The following is a 25,618-nucleotide window of genomic DNA, read 5'->3' as shown; positions in this document are numbered from 1 at the left end:
TAGAAGGAGAACAAAACATTTCATTTACAAAGCAAGAGGAGTGATTGTGGCTGGTGTCTGAAATAAATCTAGGAGGTTATTCGTGAATTCTGAGTATCAGTCAATTTTCTCCTCCCTCTGAATCAAGTGGTTCTTGTGTTTGAATAGATCTGCTCTAGCTTGGATTTTTCTCTCATTTCATGTTGTGCTGTCTTCACTCGCTGTAAAAAAGGAATTATTTAAAACTTGGAAATGAGGCAAAAAGTTGGGCTGCATGTCCTTTCAAAGTCCTACTGGGGAATTATTTAACTAAGTCACCTCAGGATTATTTAATTTTCTAGCAGAATGTGTCTGTGTTTGACTTTGCTATTTATTGTTTGATGAAAGCCAGATACTGAGAAGTTATGGGTTAATTTGTATTTTTCTATCTGGTAGGAAAGATAACCCCATGGTTATGGTTGTTTTAGCCTTCAGGATATTAACTAGCTTCTTATTTAACCTAGCAATCTTATTCTAACATTCTTTTATTTTGAAATTCTTTTCCTGGTGGATTATACCAACTCTTTTTCCTCAAATGCTCTTGGAATCAGCTTTAGCATCTAATGGTTCTCTTGTAAATTTATGAGCTGAACGAAACCTCTGACACGTGTCCATTCTATATTTGAACGAGAGCCATGATTTTACCGTTTTAACAATTATACTTTGATAAAGCTGACCGACCTCAGCTCACACTCTTGTCCTATCTCCTGTGACTACTTACTCTCTTGTTTTGCTAAAGAGTCAGCTGGGAGCCTATTTAGAATGCAGATGCCCTGGCCCACTCCTCAGTCTAATTCTAGGGTTTGGCATGCGGCCTAATGATATGCGTTTTCACAAGCACCCCAGGGAGACTCTGAGGCCCGTGGTTCTCAGATCAGACCCCTAGAGAAAGCTCCCCAGTGAACTGGGTAGGGGGTGCTGGTCCTAATGCTATCTTGGCTTTCACTGTTTAGGGTGGTCAGGAAGGGCTGGGGTTAAACGTCTAGGCCTCGGGATGGACTTGGGTCCAACAGTCCATTTTCCTAAACTTCAACCTGAAGACGGTGGTTGATCTCCCACTGGCTGTATCCCAGTGAGGGCGACCAAGAAGCCCTGTATGAAAGTTGCATCTCGACAAATTACCAATATTCATCTCTTTACTGAGCTTACAAAAACAGCCGTTTTGTATGGGTCAACCTAAGAACTCCTCAGGTGGTTGTAATCTGAAGCTAATTTGGCAACTAAGTTGTGACTATAACAATCAGGACACAGAATTGCCAATATTTGGGGGAAAGTGCTTTTGCAGCTTCATCAGACTTAAAGCAGAAAAAAAAAAAAAGACTCTCCTCCCAGAAAAATGCACAAAGTCCAACCTCTTGCATACAATCTCTGAGGGATTTACGGACTCAAAAGTCCATGGTCAATCCTACTTTACAAATTTCTTTCTCAAGTCTGCAATCTTTAGGGATGGAGTGTCGCTGCCCCCTACTGGCATGTGGTTCGTAAGCGGGGTTTGCTCTGCTTGGACTCCGTGTGGAGCTTTGGAGGGGCTAGACCAAGCTGCCACCTCACTCCAGCGGCCAGAGTAGTCCAATTCCAGGCAGGAGTGGGTATTCTAGACACATTTACTTATAATTCATATGTTGTAATGAATTATTGCTAGGACAGGGGAAATTTTGTGTTTTGATGGGACACTGCATTATCTTTCATTCTGACTCTAAGGAAGCCATTTTTCAGCTGTGTCCTATAGATAAAACTGATAAAATGCAAGATAATTCTTGTTTTTAGAAGTGCAGATTATATTCTTTGGGGAGAGGTTCACTTGACATCCCTCCCCTATGGAGGGCGAAGCTAGTTTTGTGTCCATTGGACATTCATTTAAATATTCCTAGCCTGGGCCTATGTCTTTTCTCCTAGTTATAACATACACCTGGTTCCCTCATTAAAAATTAAGTCAAATATTTAACTTGTGTTCATTTGTTATCTGTAGGAGAGCCATACTTTTTTGATTCTCTTCTGAGCGGGCCAGGATCATATTAGAGATTAGAAAGGCTGGCTTATCCCTGGAACGCTCGCTTGTAGTCCGATGGACACACTCAATGGTGGCCAGTACCTGACACAGAAAAATCTGCCTCTTCCCTTCCCACCCTCCCTCCGGGCCCCTGTATTCAAACAGGCAGCACCCTGCTAGATGGAGAGAGATGGAATGAGTATGGATTTGGCCTCCAATCTGGGCTATTTTAAATCCTCAGATCTGGACTCAAAAGATGAGTTGCATTCGGATGAACTCATCTGGGTTCTGGGGCTACGTTTATAAAAGAACAGAAAATATCGGAATGCATTGGATGGAGTACAACAAGTGTTTCAGACACCTTTTGTTACAATTAAGTCAGGGTACATACTATTTATTCATCTTACTTCTATTATTTATCTTTCTCTATCTATATATCTACATAATTTACTGTGGTTCATGAGCCAAAACAACAAATGCAAAACAAAACAAAAACACACAACAAAAACCATTGCAGAACACCAAGCCTAGCTGTATCCAGAAAACCTGCTTTCTTTCTTCCAAAGGCTCCAAGAGTATCAGATTAGGTGTGAAATAAACTTTACTTTCAGGCGCCTAACTATTCTAAAGGGAACGACTAGTTAGCGTTAGCTTTCTTAAGCACTGCACATGGGGCTTCGTCCGCCTCTAGACACTCCAGGACTGACAGGAACCAGAGCTGGCGTTACCGAGCCAGACCTTCCCACACGGGGTGTCGTTGTTGTTTTTAAATCAACCTCTGCCAATCCGGGTGGAGCGGCCATGAGAAAGTCCCGGGTGATGACGAGGATTAGTTTTTAGGATTTCAAAACCATCTCATGGTGTTACTATTTAGCCTCCAGAAGTATAAATTCTGTGAAGCTCAGACTTGCTGACTCGCTTTTATATTAAAATGTACAAATCCCCACCCAGACCAAGCAAAAATTATTGCGATTAATGCATCATTTCCTGACAAGATTACAATGGTCACTTTCATAAAGTCATCCTGCCGCTGCTGGTCCCCATACAAAAATTTTAAAAATGTGACAAGTTTAACAAGACATCCACAAGAATGGACTAGAAGGTAAGTGTCAAGAAGTTAATCCAAGTTAGAGGTGGCATGTTTAAAAAAATCTTTTATGACTTAGTCTGGGATTAATAACAGTATTTCACTTTTGGAACTTTAAAAATTAAGGTGGCATTTTGTAAAGCACGTGTGTGCTTTCCCAGCTTCCGTATCCCACTTAGGGAAATTGAGCCTCCTTTAGAAGAGACAAGGATTGGCCCACAGGAAGCTTCCTAAACATGCTTTTCGCCGGATGATGGAGGCAGCCATCACTTTAAAACATGCCTGAGAGTCTGCCAAGGAGAGGGTGGCTGGGGACAGTCATTGCCTAGAACTGCAGCTTCTCATTTATCTGCCAAGACTAAGTTTATGCCATTTCTGGTTTCATACTTTCTATGTACCTGGTTTTCTCACTGGGCCTAAGATGGGTGTGGAAAAATTTTTCTCTTTGGGCCTAGTTTTATTTTGCAAAATGCAGTTTTAAAAACCCTTGGAAGAAACCACAGCCTAAACCAAGGGCTCATTTACCATTTCCTGGAGGAAACTTAATTGTATTTCATGTGTAAACTAGTGCCTGGAATCATTCTTCTCTTCGGATAAAGTAAGTTATAGTCTCCAGAATAAAATAAAGATAAAGCAAAAATCAAAGCAGTATAATTTATTAAAACAAACACCTGGAATACCAGTTATATTTTATTACATATATATTTCATTTTAATTAAAAGTACTCCTTTGGTAAAGATGTTGGTGCTATTTACAGGCTGACACTATCCACAACAGGTGGGAGCAGGTAGCCACGTCAGTCTGGTATGTTTCCTTTTAAAAAAGAATTTTTTTTAATGTTTGTTTATTTTTGAGAGGGAGAGAAGCAGAGTGCAAGCAAGGGAGGGGCAGAGGGAGAGGGAGACACAGAATCGGAAGCAGGCTCCAGGCTCTGAGCTGTCAGCACAGAGCCTGATGCGGGGCTCGAACCCAGGAACCGTGAGATCATGACCTGAGCTGAAGTCGGAAGCTTAACTGACTGAGCCACCCAGGTGCCCCCTAGCATGTTTTCTTCTAAGTTAATATTCAGTAAGGTGTCCTTCCAGACACACTGTTTTGGTCATACTCTTGTAACCACTACTAAGACATGATCTACTGTAAAATCTCCAAGGGCCTTTGTGAGATACGTGTGACTCTACATGCATAACCGTGGGCTGGAAAGAACAGGTCCCACTGATCTACTAATGGAGCAGAGACCCCGCTTCTCCCTCCGCCACCCCTGTGACCCTGGCGGAGATCACCAGAGGCCAAGCCGGGGCAGCAGGAGGGCTTGCTGTCTCCGTCATGCACGGTGATGGGGGTGGTTGGCGGGGGCGGGTGGGGGGCAGTGGAGGGTGTGTGGCAGTGAATCTTGCTAATGCCTTTAACTTACGCTCTTCCTGCTCTACCGCTCAACACTGATTTTCGGTCTTCCTGTGATTAGCGTCCCCCTGCCACCTTTGCATTCACTCCCTCTCACAAAGCACATTATTTTGAGTCCAGGTGGATTAACAAAACTGCTCACAAGTTCTGTAGCAATAGTAAATTCTGAGCAACAGCAGGCTTTTTGAGACGATATTCTGACGATGGCACATGCTTTAATTTTCAAGTCAGGCTTTCATCTAACTTATCATGTGGTTACACACTTGTAACAGTTTCCCTGGGTTCATAAAGCATCTTTCTTAACAGATCCAAGCATTAATAAATGTTATCCACTATTTAATAATATCCAAATTTCAAATTTTATCCCCCTCTTTACAGGCACACAAACAGACACAAAGACAGGAGAACAGATTTGCCCATGGTCAGTCGGCAGTAACACTGAGGTCTCTCAGCTCCTAATTTAGTGGTACATATGCTGAATTACACGGCCTCTTCAGCCCTCTGGGAACATAATCCTGGAACCCTGTGTAAGCAAAATGGGCCCCAAATTACATTCTCACCAGAGAAATTAATTGGATAATTTATCAAGTGTGAAAATAACATTAGAATATTCTGCACAATTGATCAAGGACTTTCAAATAAATCTAATACAAAAAGGATCCCTCCAGGCAAAATAAATAAGACTAAAATTCAGCATAATAGATTTGCAAGTTGAAAACTAGCTGAAAGTGAGGACTACAGTTCCAGCTACAACTCACATATCACAAGTTTCCCCAAAGAGTTTAGGATGACTCGCTAGAGGCCAATTATCTTAGTGAGATTTTTAAAGAGAAACCAAACTTGAAGAAGTTCCATTAAAATTAACATGTGCTAATAAGTAAGAAAGCAAATGTCCCAAATGTTACTTGTAGATGCTGTAGGTGGTGGCTGTTCACGACACAATCCATCCAATGTTTTTGAATGAAACATTTCATGAAGTGCTGGGGGAAAAAAACAAACAAAAACCCCCCCAAAACAAAACAACCCATCCATACACTTCCATCCAAAGCTTACATGACAAATAAACTACCAGAGATGGGTCAGCCTGAACGAGAATTCTCGATAGCGGCTCGTCAGGAAGTCTGTGGGCGTGTACCCTGTGCTAGGCGCCGGGCAGCACTCACAGCCTCAGCGGTGACACGGAACACGTCCCTGTCCCTCAATGCTTACGTTCTCCGGAGGACTGGAGTAAAACTCATCATGTGCTTCTAAGGCCGGTGGCATTTCTTTCTTGTAAACCAGGAATCCACGTTCTTCTCCCCACTGGCACTCCAGCTTGCACCCGGACATCCACGGGCGGGAGCACGGGGTGGATGCCCACGGTCGGCAGAAGCACGGAAGCTCCAGTAGGTTCTCCCTGTCAGGAACCCTGCTGGACAGCCCGGCTGTGCTCTGCTGACCTTCCAGGACGGCATTCAGTGCCACAAGCCTTGAGGGAGAAGAGTCTGCCTCCACCTCTTCTTCCCCCTCGTCCTTAAGGCAGGGCTCTGGCCTGCTGAGAAAGCACTTTGAGGGAAAAAAAGCACCACATCTCCTCATTCTACAAAATACGTCCCTCTACAATTATTTTTCAGTATCTTATAAATGTATAGTACCAGTTTTGGGGGAGGAAAAAGCTTTAAAGCCTTAAAGGCTTAGGTGACATTTAGAGAAGACAGCAGTCCTCTCCTTGCACATGTGTGGACTGCAGGGAAGGCTGGAATGGAATATTACAACCCGTAGCGATCCATTTCCTGGATTTCACCAAAGCATCTTTCTGGATACTGGGTATTTGGAAGTGTCAACCCCATTCTATAGATGCACACTATAAGCTTATAATGTGAATCTGGGAAATTTAGAGAAAAATGTTACGTCAAAAAAAATACAAATGACTATTGCCCATTTTTCATTTCTTTAAGGCACTGCACTGCTTAGGCTGTGTAGAGCTAGGCATCACAAAAAACACCTAATGGCATTTTATGTAAAATGATGAGTGTAACTTGAGCAAGCCAAAAAAAAGAAGAGTAGCAGCATTAAAGTACATTGCTTTAAAATCTTAAGTTAGAAAAACCTCTCTACTAATTAAAAGTGCTTTCTGGTCACCGGATCTGACAGGTCCCTGGATAACTACATGCATAATTCCTAATTCCTTCCTGCTTAGTTTATCTAAGACTTCCTGGCACAGAAAGAGTCACGGAGAGCATCATTTTACACCTGTCAAAGAAACTGCCGGCTATCATCCAACGTCCCTACGTTAATCCATTATCAGAGGAAAAAACTTGCCTTTCATTCTACTTCACTTTCTTCGTCCCCACAAGAAAAGCTGCATCACACCACAGCACAGCCAGAAGCCGCGACGGCCGCACGTCGGTAACCACTGACTACCAGCCAACATCCTGCCTCGCCCTCCTGCAGCAGAACACACGACTTGCAGCCAGTCCCGTCCAACACGGGGCTGAACATCTCTGGGAAAAGAGGAAACAATTTAGCGAAGTTCAAGAATGATGTCAGAAGATCAACACGTTTGTAAGGTCAATAACATAAGAATACATGATGCCAACGCTGGGAAGCCCAGGGAGAGAAACCAGCATGTGTGAGGAGGGCAGATTTGAAAACTCTGAGACCTGCTTTTCCATCCCATGCTGGATTCTGAGGTGAAGCCTTAACAAGTTTCTATTTGGAATGAGTTTGACCATTACTTTTATTCTATATTCACAAAGAATGACCGGTATAAAATAAGCACCTGGTTGCTTACAAAATGCTTAGGGGTTAAAAAAAATTGCTTACTTGAATTAAGAGGAGACCCAGCTGCTGGACACTACATTTGAAGTAGAATATCATGTCAGCAAAAAAGAAGGTAAGGCAAGATTCTTTAATAAGTATTGTGAACACTCTGCTGGTTACTTCATTTCTTAAAACGTAATTTTATGGCTGGAGAGGACCTTAGAAACATCTAAACCAACACTTCATTTAACAGATGAGAAACCTGAAACTAGAAGTTGAAGTTGGGCAAAAAACTGTTTTTGTTTGGATTAAGTATAGTAGGAAAAAAATAACATAACCAAAGCAGGAAATGACTAGCCTCGGTACCTAAAGCATAGCCATGCTTTTAATAGAAATTTGACCAGGAAGCTTTTAAATAGTATTTCCTTTTTTGGTAGGGTTGAATGTTTTGTGGCAACCCTTCCCCCCCCACCTCCCCGATAAAAGTATATATTTACTGAAGAAAATGTAAAACATATGAAGAAAGCACAAAGAACAAGTAAGTCCTCAAAAATAGTTCAGTGTATTTCCTTCAGGCTTTTTCTATGTAACGGAAGTAACTACCATTTACTCTTAAGTGGAACTCAACAGTTATTCACTGAAAAAGTCACAAGGAGGGCAGCGGTGCAGGGCTTCGAACCGGGGCGGTGGTGATGCAGCCTTCCTTGGGAGCTAGATGGAAGGCACAGAGGCTAAGGGACACGGACTGGCAGGAAGCAAACTGGGACGCGGTGACGAGCAGGGGGTGTGCTTGGTAACTCTGGGGAACAGGATACTTGCCATGACCTTTGTTCTTATTCCAGAACACAAATCCATCAGAGCAAGAGCCTAAATGGGGGGTCGGGGCGGGGGGGGGAGCAGAAAGACAGGTAACGGGAAAAGTCACAATGACACCTGCTGGTTCAGCCTGGAACCGAAACCATTTTGTTCCACAGATGAGGTCTCTTGGCTTTGTCTTGAAATTAAGGCTGATCTTGAATGCTCTGATTTGGCCTCTCTAAAGGCACAGTACCATCTCTCGTGACCAGAAGGCATGAAACAATCCTGGTAAACAGCATAGTGTGTGGGCCCTCTCAGAGTCTTCTAAGAGCCTGTACTAGCTGTGGAACTCCCTGAGAACGAGATTTCACCCTAATATTTAACATCTACAGACCTTAATAAACACATGGCCTAAAAACCGTCTCTCCCGAGTAGGAACATTTAGCCACTTCGATACGTTCCACCTGACCCTCCTCAGGTAGGTACTGTTGGACTAACGAACCTATTCACGCTAAGTCCTGATAGAACCACTGGGACTTCCCACCCTGGTCTGATGACCTCTCAGGTATCTCTGAAGATCTCCCAACTATTAAGAAATAGTGCTTTTAGGAAATCAGTTTTGTTCCATTTAACTAACTCCCAGAGGGTGTTCAAAAGAGCTGAAAATTTCTGGCTCAGATTGCTTCTGTCACCACCAGGAGATACCATGTTGGTTGACCAGCTGAGATATATTAAAAAAATTTTTTTTAATGTTTATTCATTTTTGAGAGAGAGATGGAGTATAAGCAGGGGAGGGGCAGAGAGGGGCAGGAGACACAGAATCCGAAGCAGGCTCCAGACTCAGCTGTCAGCACAGAGCCCAACGTGGGGCCTAAACATGGGAATGGTGAGATCATGACCTAGGCTGATGCCAGATGCTTAACCGACTGAGCCACCCAGGCGCTCCAAGACATATTTCAATATGTTGGTGATTATATGTGTGCATCTCCTTGTTGTACAGGCATTAAGTAGCAGAGACCATACATAAGGCTGTGGCATTCAATCTCCACAGGCAGAAAGGGAGCTATGGCATAACGCTGGGCAGTCAGTAGCCACGTGGTCCTCAGCATTCCAAACTCAGAAGATGCTACGTGTAGCCTCAAGGAAATATGTGACCCAAGTTGAATGAAAACACTTAAACAAGAAATTATCCAACAGACATATTTGCACTAAATAAGTGAGGTTATATTTGGGGTTTAAACTAGTTTCTGAATATCCTTAGTCACACCCCGGGGGTGAGGGGGGTGGAAATGGAGAAAATGAGAACTTAAGCTTTCCAAGGATTAAGGTTCAAATCCTCTGAAATCTATACAAGGTCAAGTAAATGAGAACTCAGCTCCAGAGTAATAATTCTTGCTGGCACCAGCACGAGGCAGTAGTGATTCTCAAACTTAATATATTACATATAATATAAAAATAAGCTGAAGTTTTAAAGAACGTCCATTATTATGAAAAGGTTTGAGCTTTACTACTCTAACCCTCGGCTTTTTGACAGTAAAACACACCGGAGCAAAAGCCCATGAAGTGCAACAAAGAGGTATACTGACTGACGGACAGACAGCTCCTGCAATACGCCACAGGCGCTCCAGTCTTTGTGAAAATGTGGAACGTGTAGGCTCCAAGGGAAAACCTGCTTCGAGAGCTGTAACAGGAAGAAGCAAGAGGCGACCTCAGCAGTAACACTCACTGCTGGGTACTATGGCTTCCCACTTCTTTTTCTGCATATTATTGAGAACAAGGCAAGGAAAGACACTGCTTTCTCCAGATGGCTTTTTTTTTTTTTTTAACATATGCAGGGAGGCTATATCCCTGAATCAGTACTTCGTGGCTGAAAACCCTCCCTCCGGAGACTACCCATGTCGAAGCGGGTAGAGACCTCACAGCGCACTAACAAAGTATCATCCTTAATGAAGGTTCTCTGTCTCAGGGCTTCCAGATGCATGAAAGTCACATAGCCAAAACCTTTTGGGTTTCGTGGGATTGTGGGTCTCTGGAAGGCAAGCAGCTCTGGTTTGGCATCCATGATCTCTTCATGGTTCTGCCTTACAGGTGCTTCAGACTGATCAAGAATTGTGAGGCGGATTGTGCCCTGGAAGGGCCAGGGGAGGTGGCTGTCATACTCTCCCTGCATTGTGTGCACAAAGAGGGATATGTAGTTAGCACAGCGCTGAGCAGTTGGCAGCTGAAGGTGCAGACGCATGCACAGCTTGTAGCCGGGTTTGCCTGTGTAGAACCCAGGGCTATGAATGACAACAGGTTTCTCCTCTTCTTGAGATTTCAAATGCATCCCAAAGTTGCCGATCTTCCAGATGTAAATCCCATTGCACTGCTGTGCTTCTATTTCAACAACCTTGTCCTCCAGGGTCCGAATCGTTTGTTTGAGCTCATTTACGTACAGGCTCTGAGTTTCCATTTTCGCAATCAGCTCTCGGATTTGATGGTCTTGTCTTACCAGGCGACCCTCTAACTGCTGAATGGTTTCTTGGAAGTTCTGGACCTCGGGGTGACACACAGCGGGAACCCGGGACACAGAGGAAGAATTGTAGGGAGGCATGTCACACTGAGGTACGGGCGCTAACGCAAGGCTGACACTCTGAACAGCCTGGGCCAACATTCTCATGTGCGACTGGGTATTCTCTTGCAGGTGGCGCGCCAAGTGGTTCCTCTGCATCTAAAAGCCAAGCACAAGCCTCAGGGTGGGACTAGATACTGTGAGGAGCAGGAAGGGGCCTAGGCAGGGTTTTTCAGTAATGTCATCGCTTTCCTCAGTTCCCTACAACTTTCTTCATCAAATTTTTGATCTAGTGAGATGATCTGGTCTCTCCGTTCACTGAAAAAATGAGGCCATGTGCTGAAAGTCTCAACTTTCACTCAAATAAATCTCCCTCCCACCTGCAGACGCATTAGGATCTATACCCATTCACGTGACTCAGAGAGGACTCTGCTCGTCCAATATTAATGCTTCACCTGGGCTCTCACTGGCACCTGCACTTTCAACACCTCAGAGGTTCTGCTCAGTTATCCCCCTTTTCCTTTATCTCCATTCTCTCCCCCGACCCCTCCCTCCAACTAGTCTTTCCTATAGAAAAAAAAGGCCCACCTCTCTATTGATCTCATGTCTCTCTTTAGCGAGATCATTTTCCTCCTCTTTCTTTTATGACCAAGAGCAATCCATCTGTACTGCCCCTAATTCATTTATTTTGTAAATCTAGGTCTCAAGAACATCCTGTTACATGAAAAAATACTCATGATAACTTTTATTATAAAAGTAATTCACGTATATTACAGAAAAATAAAATATAGATGACCCAAAAGAAAGTTCCCTATTATCTTACCTAACTACCATTAACATTTTGATACATTTCCTTCAAGTCTTTTTCTCTATGCACACACACAGAATCCTCCCACAAAATGAAATCATAGTATACACTTTTTCTTTTTTTCTTTTAAAGTTTATTTTGAGAGAGACAGAAAAGTGCAAATGGGGAGGGGCAGGGAGAGAGGGAAAGAGAGAGCCCCAAGCAGGCTCCGTGCTGCCAGAGCAGAGCCTGACGTGGAGCTTGAACTCACAAAACCATGAAATCATGACCTGAGCTGAAACCAAGAGTCTGATGCTTAACTGACTGAGATGCTCAGGTGCCCCTCTGCTTTTTATTCTTAAAATTGCTAAATGCATGCTTATTGTGAAAAAGGCAAGAAAAGCACAATGGAAAAGCACTGTTCTCAAACATTTAACACAACTGATCACTAGTCTTGAAATTAAGTTTGGAGAACGTAACAATACCAGCTCCTCCAGTTTCTCATATGGCTCACCAATTTCTAGTACAGTCTGTTCAGGACTACTGTGATGGTCTGCTTCTCCTTCCTGTACACCCTCACTCTATATGATCTCAATCATGCCTGCCACTACCTTCCTGCGTCCCATCGATATTCGGAGTCCCAACTGCTGGATGGAGCTCCAAACGCGTACAGCAGTGAATGTCAGCCGTCTCCCTGTCCACCAGGATTCTCAAACCCACCGAGTGACAAATTTTTCTTCATCAATATTCAAGATTAAAAGAAGAAAAAACAAACTTTACCTTTACATGGCAACCAAAAGTACTGAATGTGCACGGAATTGGAGCTGTAGGACAGTCTAGATCGTAATGATTAGGCATCTGAAAATCAAAACAAAGGTTAGGAAATAATTCTCCTTGCATATCATGTTCTAGTTTGATGAAATCACATTTGAAATAAAGATTACATTTCATCTAAACGAAATAATGTATTGTCTATGGATGCTTCTGCATAATCAGAGTGGCTGCAACAGAAAGAGTGTAGCCCATGAAGATTAAATAATATTTACTTCCAAAGTCCCAGAAAAAGGAAATAGCAACATCTCATCCCCATCATCTCAAATCACTCAAAATTCCAGAAAATGAGTTTATTTCTACTGCTGGGAATGAACACCCTCTAGTGACAGTTTATAGAAAAAGCATCTTCTGATGCTGTAGTTTCAGCTACAACTGCAAACTCAAGGACTCTGGCTGTGGTCCAGGCCATTTAATGGGGACGGGTTAAGTGCGACACCGAAACCCCTGGCTACACCCATTACTTCCCTCATGACCATCTCCTACATCTTCTAACTTCTTTTTTTAACCAGGGCATGTTTTGGGTTCCATGGGAGGATGCAGATGTTAAGAGGTATTTTAAAGCACATTGATAAAAGTTCTAAAGAAAGTCACAGCCTTTGATTTGGGGAATCGTGTTCACTTTCAGAGAAAGTGTAGTTTGGCTATCCTCACTGATACTTCAATCAGAAATGACCTTAGAGACCACTTACTTCAGTCCTTCATGTGCAGTCTAGGACAGTAGTCTACAAATGTTTTGTAGTAAGACAGATAATAAATTTCTTCAGCTTTGTGGGCTTTATGGTTTCTGTCCCAAGTATTCAACTCTTACCATTGTGGCACACTAGCCATACACAACACATAGACCCATGGGCATGGCCGTGTTCCAACACAATGTATTCACAAAAACAAGCAGTAGGCCAGATTGGCTGGTGTGTTGGTTTACGGATTCCTGATCTAGAAGGTCAACTTTCTTGTCAGAGATCAGTGGGGAGGTTAGTGCCACAGCCAAAATCAAAACCTAGGTTTTCTTTCTTAACCTAGAGTTTTTTCCTACACTGTTTATTTTTACTGGATTTAATATGTGATACATAGTAAATATTAAAACAGAGCAAACAAGAAAACTGAGGAGGTGAGACTTCAGAAGCAAAAAGAAGTTTAACACCTTCAAATTAAGGCTTTGTTGGGAAAGAAACTAAAAGTGTTTGTTAAAAGACTAATGGAAAAGTTTAGTCAAGTGACTAAACTTGGTGTTGCTTGCTGCTACTTAGTAAGGTAATCAATTATGATCTTTGGGTTTGCAGATTTCATGGGTGTGTAAATATTTAGTGACTAATATTCATATTTTGTGGGTAAACTCCTCAAATGTCAAAGATAGTAATTAGATGGAATTTTCCTTTCTCCATTAATACAAATGTACAGTGTTCCATTGTAACTACTACTTCTGATGATACCCACTAGTGGCCTATAGCACAAATGACAGAGGCGCTACCAACCTTGGAAATCTCGAAATGTCCCAACATGTCGGTCTCAGTGGCTACAACTCCAAATAGTGTCTGCTGCTGACCAGGTTTGCTTTCCTCTATCTCACTGCTCTCTCACTCTGTCAGCTCGTCTCTGTACACCTAAGATCCTTATTTCACAGTGTGCGGACATGCAGTTCTCAAAGAGTTTTCTTTCTTTAAATGGAGATTTTTTTAGTTTTTACCTTACAAGTACCTGGGTTTGATGGGAATTTTTAAGAATATGCATAAACATGGGTATTACGTTACTGACAGGAATTTTAAGTACTTAGAGCTGAATATTTTGCTCTTTCTGAATGTACTATATTAATTTACATGAACATTTCTTCAGTTTTAATACTTCTTCAACCTGTATTTATTTTGCTTTATTGATTTTCAATTGAAAACCTAACTTGCTTCTTTCATCTGCTGATGGAAATACTAACTTGGGAAAGGGAGCCACCATACCTGTTCTCTGATGAGCATCGTATTGCAGTATTCACAGATGACATTTGCCAAAGGACAGTTCTGGTCATGGATCTAAATTGCATTAAAAAAATATTTAAAAAGCATGAGAGAATTTGAAAAAATAAAAGCAATCTATTTTTATAAAAGGTAATTCTTTCATTATAAACAAATTGAGGACCTTCATCTGTGCAAAATAGAAATGTAAGAATAATATACAAAGGTTATTTTCTCTCCCTCTGCCAGGGGGTCATGAGAGAGCCATCCTGCCTTCCAGCTCTTTAAAAAAATATGAGTATACACAAGAGAATCTTTTAAATGACCGTAGATCTAAGGCAGAGCATCTGCGACTAGTTTGGACAAAATTTACCAAGACTAGCAGTCTCCAAAGGTCCCCTTCCAAAAATTTCAAACAGCCGCATGATGACTTAATTAAAACTCTTCAAGACTGGTAAAGAAGACAAGTTATTATTAGGGCAAGGGGCTTTGGTGCCCAGGTCCTTGTGTGCCCCAGATGGGTGAGCTCTGTGTTCCAGAATACAATGGATTTCATTCAGTTGATATGCTGAGAAATAATTAAGCTTCCAGTTTAAGTCCATTTAATGTACTGAAGTTTAGAGAGACATCAATTTGCTCTAATTATGCCTCAGACTTTTCTACATTTTTAGCAAGTTAGCAGACTTTTTAGTATCCCATCAACCTAATGAATATAATGTGCTTGATCTTCTAAGAAGGTAGGAAAAATTAAATTTATCTTATTTATAAGAAATAAAGTTTAAAGAAGTATCTTACTGGTTATATATATAAAAAAAAAAAAGACCTATATTACAGGTAGGTTGTTTTAGTAAAGACACAGGACAGGGGTCCAGGACTAGGATCTCAGTGCCAGCTTTGCCACTGACTATGTTAACATAAAATTACTTAACCTCTCCACATCTCATCTTCTGAACGGAAAACTATTCTATCGTTATGTGGCCAAGTACCGTGATTCCTTTTAAAGATAAGCATTTTAATTGAAGTGGTAACATGTATAGAAAAGTGAATTCATTACATGTGTACAGCTTCACGTACACTTTGTGGAATTTACTTTATTCTCCATAAATGTTTTAACCATCCATCCTTTTCAAAGAGAAAAGTTTAAGTCTGATAAAGTAATCATCCTACTTGTCTGTCTAATCCAAGATTGGTCCTTAAAATATCACAAAGGAAAATAGATCGACAAGTCTCTCCTGGACGCTTGTGTTGCTTACAGATCTACTATAGGGAGTAAGTAGTATGAACAATGTTTTCTAAGAAAGATACACAAGTATAAACCCTACACTTACGTAACTGGTTTACTGAAACTTCTTTCTTAAAAACCAACCTTCCCACAAACGATCATCTAGACTCGGATTTGGAGTAACATCTTCATCTCTTACCCTCAAATGCACATTAAAATGTTTTTAAAGAAGTAGTGAAATTAACAAATCCAAGTTGGTACATGCCTCTTTCTCTTCAAATGGCATCAACACAGCACAGTTTACACAAGAAACCTGTCTCCTTGGACACTCCTTGAGAATGTGAATATTAAGGTGGCATTTTTGGAAGGGACGCTGGCAGTGGGGACAATTCATAAGAGCAAATTCACAATGTGCCTGGTGATCCTATAATAAGAAAGAAATAATTGATTAATATTTGCCAATCTTTATGAAATTTCCTAAAATAATCTCTTCCTAAAATGTACTGTTCTCTTTTACAGAAATGGCTACTGAGCCCGCTTTGTGTAACACACACCATATGAAGGCCTTAAGGAATTTAAAATAATGGTTGCGAACTACAATTTATACAAAGAATGTAAACTCTCAAGTTCACAATTGAAATTAATAAAAAATATACAATTAGGCAACCTGAACTTGAATAAAAGTATCCAATTAGGGAAAGAAGTCAGAGTTTCTGATTATCAATGGAGTACTGTTGTCAAAGGACCAGTTCTTCAAATGGAGCTAAACAGGGGGTTGGGGGGGCAAGTTATAAATATGTTTTACACACTTAATTTCAAATTGAACATAAACAATATTTAATTTCTTGTAAAATAACTAAGCTAAGAATTGATTTACTTAATTTGCAAGCAAATGCTTTTGGGTCACCTGGGTAGCTCAGTGGGTTAAGTGTCTGTCTCTTGATTTTGGCTCAGGTTATGATCTCACGGTTTCCTGAGTTCAAGCCCTGCATCAGGTTCTGTGCACTGCCCACGCAGAGCCTGCCTGACATTCTCTCTCTCTGCCTCTGCCCTACCCCTACTCACACTCGGTCTCTAAATAAATAAGAAAACTTGGGAAAAAAAAAAAGCAAATGCTTTCATCTGATTGCTTCAGCTAATCTTAAGCTATTGGAGATCTCCATTTAGCTCATAAAAAATGCTTAATTTAAATAAAAACAGAAAAAATAGTTAGGGTACTAAAATGACAGATGACTATATGAAGCTAGTTGTTTATTTCAAGACAAGAGAAACAAAATTATGAGATTAACATGCATTATATTATAATGTCTATTAGTACATCAACTTATATTTGAAGTGCTCCTCAGTTTTACTGCGGATAATGTTCACCGAAAAAACCTATAGTAGAATACTGATTTTTTTTCTTTTTTTGTTAATAAGATTATCCTGGATTTTGTTTTAGTTTATTCATTTATTTTGAGAGAGACAGAGACAGCAAAAAGTAGAGGAGGAACAGAGAGAGAGGGAGAGAGAGAATCCCAAACATGGGGCTCAAACTCATGAAGCTCAAGATCATAACATGAACTGAAACCAAGAGTCAGATACTTAACCAACTGAGCCACCCAGGCACCCCAGATTTTCTTTCTTATTATCTATCACTGGGGCAAAGCCACAGGAAATGGAATAAGAAATTTATGGTTTTGGGGTGCCTGAGTGGCTGGGTGAGTTGGGTGTCTCTTGATTTTGGCTCAGGTCATGCTCTCACGGCTGCTGGATCAAGCCCCACATGGGGCTCTGCACTGACAGTACAAAGCCTGCTTAGGATTCTCTTTCTCTCTCTCTGACCCGTCCCCTGCTCATGCGTGCATACTCTCTCTCTCAAAATAAATAAACATTAAAAAAAATGTTAAAAAAAAGGAATTTGTGGTTTCTACTTATATTTATATTCAACTATGAAAGAATCGGTATAATTCAGTCGTCATTACATGTTAGGCACCAGAGGACACAGCAAAGTGCCTTCTCTCCAGGAACTGCCTTACATATATGTTAACCGCTAGAAAGTAATTTTAATACCTCAAGATGCCTCAGTTCCATCTTGTGCAAACAACCTTCATTTGGACATTTTACCATCAGAGAAAGAATCTCTCGTTTTGCAAAATTGTCAGGAAATAGTTGATTTTCCAGCAGTATTTCATTGTCAACTGGACATTTGTGACCTGCATCCCTAAAAGAAACAAGTAAGATACATACATTTAGTAGATTTAAACAAATGTTAATGTTAGAAAACACAAACTTTGTTACTGAACTTGAATTTAAATAAAAAATAAACTAAAAAAACCCCCCAAAACTTAAATTTGCCATATACAGATTCTCCATTTATTATTTCCTATGGAGAATAATTTTTTTTTTTACATTTATTTATTTTTGAGAAACAGAGAGAGACAGAAGGTAAACAGAGGAGGGGTAGAGAGAGAAAGAGACAGAATCTGAAGCAGGCTCCCGGCTCTGAGCTAGAGGTCAGCACAGAGCCCAACACGGGGCTCGAACCCACAAACCATGAAATCATGACCTGAGCCGAAGTTGTACACTCAACGACTGAGCCACCCAGGCGGCCCCCACCTATGGAAAATAATTTAACACCTTATATTGCATATCACCAAAATAAACTTTTTGTGGACAGTTTAATAATTGTTCTTTACTGAAATGAATCCAACTAGCACCATTTTGATTACCTATCAAAAACTATGGGATTTTAGATTTAGGGATAGATTTTAAGCAAAAAATGAGAAAAAATATTTGAATAAAATCTTATTTTGATTGGCATGAGATGAAATGAGAGTTAAGGGTGGGGATTTTGGCAGTCTGGCAGGTTTCTGTTCTGTTACCAGCTGTAAGGGTACTAGTGAGACAGAACTGGATGTGCTGCTCATGTGCTAACACGTCTATGGTGTGTTTCTGTTACAAGTAAAAAACCAATGAGCAGTGCGCCCCTCCAAGGCCACATTTTTAGATTCACTCTGAGCAATCATTATACTACTCTGGTTGACAGGCGACAGAAGGTTTCTTTTAAGTTCAAGGTACAATGTAGTAGGGATTTAGGGGACCTCTGTGTCCTGATACCAATGGTTTATTCCATCTTATGATGGACAAACCATCCCCACAAAGCTTGGGTGTCTGTCACTCCCTTTTAACTTTTGAGATGTCTCAATCTTCACTGACAAAATGTGGCACGATGGATAGGCTACACAATCACTCAAGAATTTGCTGAGCACCTCCTATGCATACTCTGATAGTACTAACTGCTTTGGTAGGAAATAAACTGCCGAAAACTGGGGATCTGCTGTCAAACGTCTTACAAGTAGTAACGGTGAGAAGCGTAGTCTTTATGGGGCCTCTCTCAGAATGCATGATGCAACCACTACGTTGTCAAACACTTTCTGAGAAGCATAGACAGATGTCCAGGGTGGTTCAGTTGGTTGAGAGTCTGACTTTGGCTCAGGTTGTGATCTCAGGTTTGTGCTAACAGCAGAGAGCCTGCTCTGGATCACCTGTCCCCTTCCCTCTCTGCCCCTCCCCTGCTCTTGTGCACACACTCTCTCTCAGAATTAAATAAAACCATTTAAAAAAGAAAGAAAGAAATAGGTGCCCCAAACCGAAGGGATGGATGACTAAAAAAAGATAAGACAATCTTACAAAGTAAACTGGAAACCACTGCCCACAGCATTAACAATCACTCCAAAAGAAAACAGAACTGAATTGAGATGTATTTTGATTCCTTGAATGACCATAACAGATGAAAAATTTCAGAGCCATTTCTTTAAGAATTTGAGTTAAAGCTAAGTGGTCATTTCTAACTTGGAGACAGAAAAAAAAAAAGGCTCAGACTTCCTTTTGCGGGTTTTACTTCCTTTTCAGACCTCTGTCTCACTACGTGCATGAATATTTTGTTATTAAAAAACTGCTAAAGATTAGCTACCTTCTCAGGATGTGTGACACTTAGTATTATACATCTCTACCTACAGGAAAATCAACAATCAATTTTTATTACCTACATACGATAAAAATGAAAAGCATTATAAACAACAACAAACACTGGCATGTATAGTCTAAACGAGTGGCTCCACCAGGGCAATTCTGGCCCCTGTGGGGCGTCTGGCAATGTTTGGAGACACTCTGGGTCTTGGCTGGGAAAGGGAGGTGCCTCTATGAGCAGAGGCTGGCGTGCTGCTAAATCATCCTACAATAATTTCCCACAACAAAAAGTTATCTGGCCCAAAATGCAAAGTGAGGAGGATAAGAAAACCTATCCTAAATAGATCTTAGCAATTCAACAATGGGTAACACATTTTTTTCAAAAAGCGACACAAGTCACATGTTCCCTTGTAACTTAAATTAAGCCAAGTCCCAAATATGGATGTAGTTATCCCAAATTCAAGTTTTATAGAAAAGTTAATTTAAAAGTTGAAAGAGAAAAACCTGTAGGACTAGTGATTAGCCAGCTTAAGAATGATTTTACCAATATAACTAGATATTTACTGAAGAACATAAAATCCCCCCTACTTCTTCCAATATTTTTGCTCTGTACAGAACTCCTGAGTCACCTAGAAATATTCCCATCTACTTCTGAGTTATAGTAAAATGTATCTATTTCTCAGGAGATGAATTTGAATCCCCTGTGGAAACCCCAAGCACCTTCATTTGGTTAAAGCAACCATGATTGACTTATGCTTTACTGAGAACCTACTGTGTGTCAGCCACTGTTCTTGGCACTTAGGAAATATCAAGAAATAAAACAGATCTCAACCTCTGGTCTTAAGGAGTTTTCTTCCAGTTAAACAAGCGGACAGTAAACAAACTGTCTGCTATTTCTGAAGACAAAAAGGGCTACAGAAAAAAGAAGAGTAGGTAAGGGACATCGGGAGTGAGGAGGGAGGTAGGCATGCTGTGAGATGCGAGCCGCCCTGGAGGAAGGAAAGTGCCAGCTAACAGGCAGCTGAAGTAAGAGGGCTCTAAGCAGAGAGAACAGCTAAAGCCACCTCCCCAAGGCAAGAGCACATTTGACATGTCCAAGAAATAGCAGAATGAGCTGGTGGAAGGAAGGCGAGGGTAGCAGAGAGGCACTCAGAAAACAGACTATGACCTATCATCCTAGATGACGGCTGATGGCGATTCAGCTGGCAACAGCAGTGGGGGCACGGAGAAGGAATTCGATACCGGATGTATTACGAAGGTAGAGCCATCAACTAATATTTCCTTAAAAGTAGTGGTCATTTTAGGGGCACCTGAATGGCTCAGTCCATTAAGCATCTGGCTCTGGATTCTGGCTCAGGTCGTGTCTCATTTGAGATTTATGAGTTTGAGCCCCACGTGTGGCTCTGCACTGACAGTGTGGAGCCTCCTTGGGATTCTCTCTTTCTCTCCTCTTCCCCTGCCTTGTGCTTGCTCTCTCTCTCTCTCTCTTTCAAAATAAATAGAAACTTAAAAAAAATAATAAAAATACTGGTCATTTTACAGCGGTCCACAGACTCCAAGTAACACAATCTAACATGGCTACTATAAGAATAACTGTTCAGTTAGGAGTAGCATTTCTTGCATGGCTAAGACTGTCAGATTGTACTAACATCATCATTTAAGGCAGCACATTTTTCCCCCATAAGCTTTTATTTTTAAGTAATGTCTACACCCAGTGTGGGGCTCAAACCCACTGAGAGTTACACATTCCAACGGAACCAGCCAGGTACCCCTAAGGTACATTTATTTTATATTATTTTCTTAGAGCATAGAGACTCACCTCCGAGTCTGCACCAGAAGTGCTCCACGGAGAAGTAGCTGATTTACCTATTTATTTATCTGAGGGTCAGGAGGGAACAAGGCAGCAGGTACCTGTCCCTAACCTGGTATGTGTAAGCCCCCGGAAGGCCCTGTGCTCTGGGTAATGACGGTGTCCGTGCGGGGCTCCATGTCGGGACACGGCTCTCCCGCTCACGTACCTTATGGACTTGATGATGCAAGCCCTGCAGAACCGGTGGCCGCACGGCGTCTGCACCGCCTCCCGGAGCGCCATCAGGCAGATGGGGCACTCATATTTGCTCTCCAGGGGCGGGTCAAACTCCACATCATAGCCCTGGGTCTCCTCCATGAAAGAGCTGGAGAGGGTGCCCGTGCTGGCGGTTCCACTCACACTGTCATCTTTGGCTGCCGCGCTACAGGAGCTGGCCATGGCGGCACAGCAGTCACTCTCAGACTGGCTGGATCCACAGCTGTTTTCGCAGTTTAGCAGACTCATAGTAACGTGATTACGAACCGCTCTGTGGAACAGTGAGAAAAGAATGCCGTCACACACACGCACAGACACACACCAGTATGCCGCGGCTTATCTATACAAGTCACCTCTCGGTTGATATACGTTAGCTACGTTAATGTGATTTACAGAAGACTTTCAAAGTTCTTTGAGCTTTGCTTCACGGCTATGATTTTTCAAAAAAAAATTTAATGTTTATTTACTTTTGAGAAAGAGAGACAGAATGCAAGCGGTGGGAGGGTCACAGAGAGAGGGAGACCCAGAATTCGAAGCAGGCTCCAGGCTCTGAGCTGTCAGCACAGAGCCATGAGATCATGACCTCGCTGAAGTCGGACGCTTAACCGACTGAGCCACCCAGGTGCCCACGACTAATATTTTATAATGAGTTAAGGAGTTCATGATCTAGGAAAGAGGCTACAAGGTTAACAGAAGAAAAGCACCTCAACTGTAACACTTCTTTCTATCATGATTACCTGTTTATGGGTCTGTTTCCTGTCACTGAAGTCAAGAATTTCCATATCCTCTCAGTACTTAGCACCAGATCTTTCACATAACAGGTGTTCATTAAGCATCTACTAAGAACTGAATTATGCTACTGACCTTCCTTCCAGCATCCTATGCTGCAGAGCACAGCACGACCAGCAAGCACTGCAAGGAAGAGCACTAAACAGGGAATCAAGTAATCACCTGCACTACTAGATGTGTGATTTGGGGCAACCTAACAATTTGGATCTTGGTTTCTTCTTCTAGATTTAAAATTCTCCAAGTACTTCTAAATAGTCAGTGTGGGGATTTCTATTATGTAGAAAGAATGGAATAAAAATATATATGTGTGTGTCCTTCTGCCTTCAGTCAGATCAAGTGACTGTGTCTCATTTTCAGTGACTGGAAAAACACGTGCGATTTCATTCACCTAAGGAAAACTACTGCTTTCATGGGTAAGTGGGAAGCCTTTTAAATTCTAAACCATTATGGTATTTATGAATTATAAGTTAATATCTAAAAGCAACTCACAGCCTTTGTAACCAAGTCTCTGTTGTAGTAATATAATTACACCTGAGGAAAGCTGCTAATATATGCTAGATATAGTTCTAGAAACAATGTAAGCCTCTAGTCAATATGGTAGACACTTATCCCCCTGCCTGCCTCATCTTCCTATGAAAATCCTGGCTGCCACTATGCCAAACAGTGTGTTGAGACAGTAATCCTGTATCTTTTTACTACTACAGATATGTTTTTCTTCTTCTCCTCGAAAAGATCTACAAAGGAGGAGGCACTGTTCTGGCTAGAGAGACAGTGTGTGAGTGGTGAAGGCCTTAGGTGCTGGAATTTAATGATTTGGGTTTAAGTCTTTTCTCCATCATTTGATGTACGACTATAACAAGTTAGGTACCATTCTGTGCTTCAGTTTCCTCATCAATAAATGGGGATAACAACAGAATCCACCTAAGAATTACCACGGATAAAATGCATACACTTGAACTGTGCCTGAAAGAACCAGTTATTATTATGGGCAGCTCTATACAGTAATTTTGTTTAATATTTTTATTGTCCCCATTTTATCAAAGTGGAAACTTCTTAGCCAGTTATAGGTGATCCTTGAATTGTTTCCCAAGATTGATACAAAGTATCCACTGACCAATTCCCTATCATTAAAAAAATTCTAAAATTATAACCAATTACTGTTAGGAATAAACAGTCATAGACTTCTCACTAGTGGAGCTGCTTTGTAACAGTATCCTGAGCCTCAGTCCCTGTTTTGGTTTGACTGCTCTGGTTTGCGAAGTTTTTTGGTGTGTATAATAAACTTTTACCAGTTACTACTTCAGTGATTCACTGGTTTTTTACTTCCATTATTTCTGAACTCTTGACAAAGCACTGCCTTAATTAAATATTGTGTGATGCAACCACTTATTTTGACTGCAAAATGCATAAATATCGAAAATGGCCTTGGCTTACATCCACAAATTGGTATCTAGGCATACATTATAATCCAAAGAGTACACTGAAATTTCTTAGGGAAGGGGCAGCCTGTAGTACCGTGATGCACAGTACTGTGTTCTCTAAGATCAACGGGTGCTAAGGAGAAAGGTTCTAAGGTAAAGAAATCAACAAGGTACGTCTCAAATCGGTCCATTTTAAGTCGATGGAAAATTCATTCATGGCAAAATACACAACTCGTATGAAGTAAAATGATACGAAGCAAAGTACAGAGAAAGTACCTTTAATCTGCTACTAACTTTAGAAACAGAACTATTCACCAAGTCTTTAAAATCTATTCCTAAAATGCAAGGACTTGTAAAAAGGGCTGTGATAGCCAAGACGTGTTGCAAAATAGTCCACTGTTCTGTCTCAATTTTGGATATAAATTCAAGAGGGATTCCCCTTCCTAGACACTCCTGGTTTCCCTCCAGGAGGCAAGCATTTGAACAGCTTCTTTTAAAATCAAAGTAGCCAAAACCGAAAAGTCCTCGACCTCGAACTTCTGAAATACTGAGAAGTAAATAATGAACACAGGTCGACCCTCTGCTCATCATACGGGCAAACAGTGTCTGAGTGAAACACACACTTTCCTTCCTTGAATCACAAAAAGGCCACCTCAACCTGAGAGTCAGAAAAACCTCCTCTGTCTTCCCCAGGAATCAGAGGGGAGCGGATAATACGGCAGTGGTCAGGTTCACGGGGCCAACGCTCAGATTTTTTTTTTTTTTTTACAACTCTTTCTCGTTTCGACGCCCCATGTAGCAAGACATTAGTAACCTGTTCTCCGGAGAAACACGCAAATGCTATACATTCAAGCTGCTCATACTTTAGGTGCTTTCTGTTCACATTCAAGACAGTCCTAATTCTTCACTGGAGTTCCCCTAAAACCAAATACTAGGAACAGCTTTATCAACCCAGCGTCTGGAACAATCGCTACCACTACCGAATGCAGGGGCGGGGGAGGAAACATTCGTGTCATCTGAACCGTTTTTTTAACTTTCTTTTTTTTAACTTTCTGCCTGGGGTCTCTATCGAATTTAACACGGAACCCGAAAATAGCTTTCCCAGGACAGAAAATGGTGGGAACTTAAAAGGTCCCCCGCCTTTTTTTTTAAGTTGGTAGCAACTCCGAAGGACGGGAAAACCCAGGAGGCAATTTCCTTTTCTGGGAAGGGGAATACGCGGGGTGCAGGGTGGTAGGGTTAAGCAAAGGGGCGCTGGATTCCCGTCCCGGGATGAATGAGGGGAAAGGAAGAGGCCCCCACTGGCAGGGGGAGCAGAGGTGAGGGGAGAGGGGGCGGCGTCTCCCGCCTCTGGGAAACAAGGGGACACAGGGCGGCCTCCCCAACCTCTGGGAAGCGAGGGGGACAAAGGGCAGCCTCTCCAATCTCGGGGAAGCAAGGAGACAGAGCGCGACGACCCCAACCAGTGAGAAACGAGAGAGGAGGCGGCGTCGCCAACCTCTGGGAAGAGAGGCCGCGGCCACTGGGAGGAGACGTCCGAGAAAAAACTCACCGCTCTCGTCCGCTGAGCGGCCAACTCCACCCGGCCGCACGACTCCGCTCCGCCAAGACGCCTCACTCCGAGCTGAGGGGGCCTGGACACCAATCTCCGCACACCAAGGCCTCTTCGGCCGCGACCCCTGGCCGCCCGGAGCCCGAGCCCCAGTAGCGGACGCCCCTACTTCCGTCTTCTCTGCCTGCCCTGGGCAGCGAGGGGCGGGGAGCGGGCGGGGGCGGGGATAGAGCGGCCGAGCCGGGCCCGGGCTCCCCCTGGCGGCGGTCCTCCACCGGCGCGCAGGCGTCGGCACAGGCGCGAGGCAGGGCCGGCTGTGAATCCTGCGCCCTCTGGCTGGGATTCCTTTGGGAATTCCTTACACCGCTGGCCTGAACTGGTGTGTGTGAGTGGTGGTGGGGGTGGTGGTGGTGATGGTGATGGTAGTGTGTATTTATAGCTTCCCTATCCAAGCAGGAGAAAACCCCAAA

General features: G+C 42.2%; 1 protein-coding gene across 1 annotated transcript; it reads right to left on the bottom strand.

Annotated features, from left to right (window-relative positions):
- Positions 1 to 9,238: 9,238 nt before the first annotated feature.
- On the bottom strand, positions 9,239 to 25,332 carry TRAF6 (TNF receptor associated factor 6). Its single transcript, XM_029956361.1, has 7 exons — positions 25,149 to 25,332; positions 21,340 to 21,657; positions 17,423 to 17,573; positions 15,636 to 15,794; positions 14,155 to 14,226; positions 12,155 to 12,232; positions 9,239 to 10,746 (listed from the first exon to the last, which is right to left on the bottom strand). The coding sequence occupies exons 2-7, from the start codon at positions 21,633 to 21,635 to the stop codon at positions 9,877 to 9,879; spliced, it is 1,626 nt and encodes a 541-aa protein (XP_029812221.1). The 5' UTR covers positions 21,636 to 21,657; positions 25,149 to 25,332; the 3' UTR covers positions 9,239 to 9,876.
- Positions 25,333 to 25,618: the final 286 nt, after the last annotated feature.

This window comes from Suricata suricatta, chromosome 11 (genome assembly GCF_006229205.1).
Source record: "Suricata suricatta isolate VVHF042 chromosome 11, meerkat_22Aug2017_6uvM2_HiC, whole genome shotgun sequence".
Lineage (NCBI taxonomy): Eukaryota > Metazoa > Chordata > Mammalia > Carnivora > Herpestidae > Suricata > Suricata suricatta.
This window is presented reverse-complemented; position numbering and strand designations above follow the sequence as displayed.

Excerpts from the sequence above, each read along its gene's own strand:
- TRAF6 (XM_029956361.1), bottom strand. The coding sequence starts at position 21,635 with ATGAGTCTGCTAAACTGCGAAAACAGCTGTGGATCCAGCCAGTCTGAG. Across the intron at positions 14,227-15,635 it reads TGCCATTTGAAGAGAAAGAG|ATCCATGACCAGAACTGTCC; the intron begins GCATGTACCAAC and ends AATGCAATTTAG. Across the intron at positions 12,233-14,154 it reads CGATGCTCATCAGAGAACAG|ATGCCTAATCATTACGATCT; the intron begins GTATGGTGGCTC and ends TTTGATTTTCAG.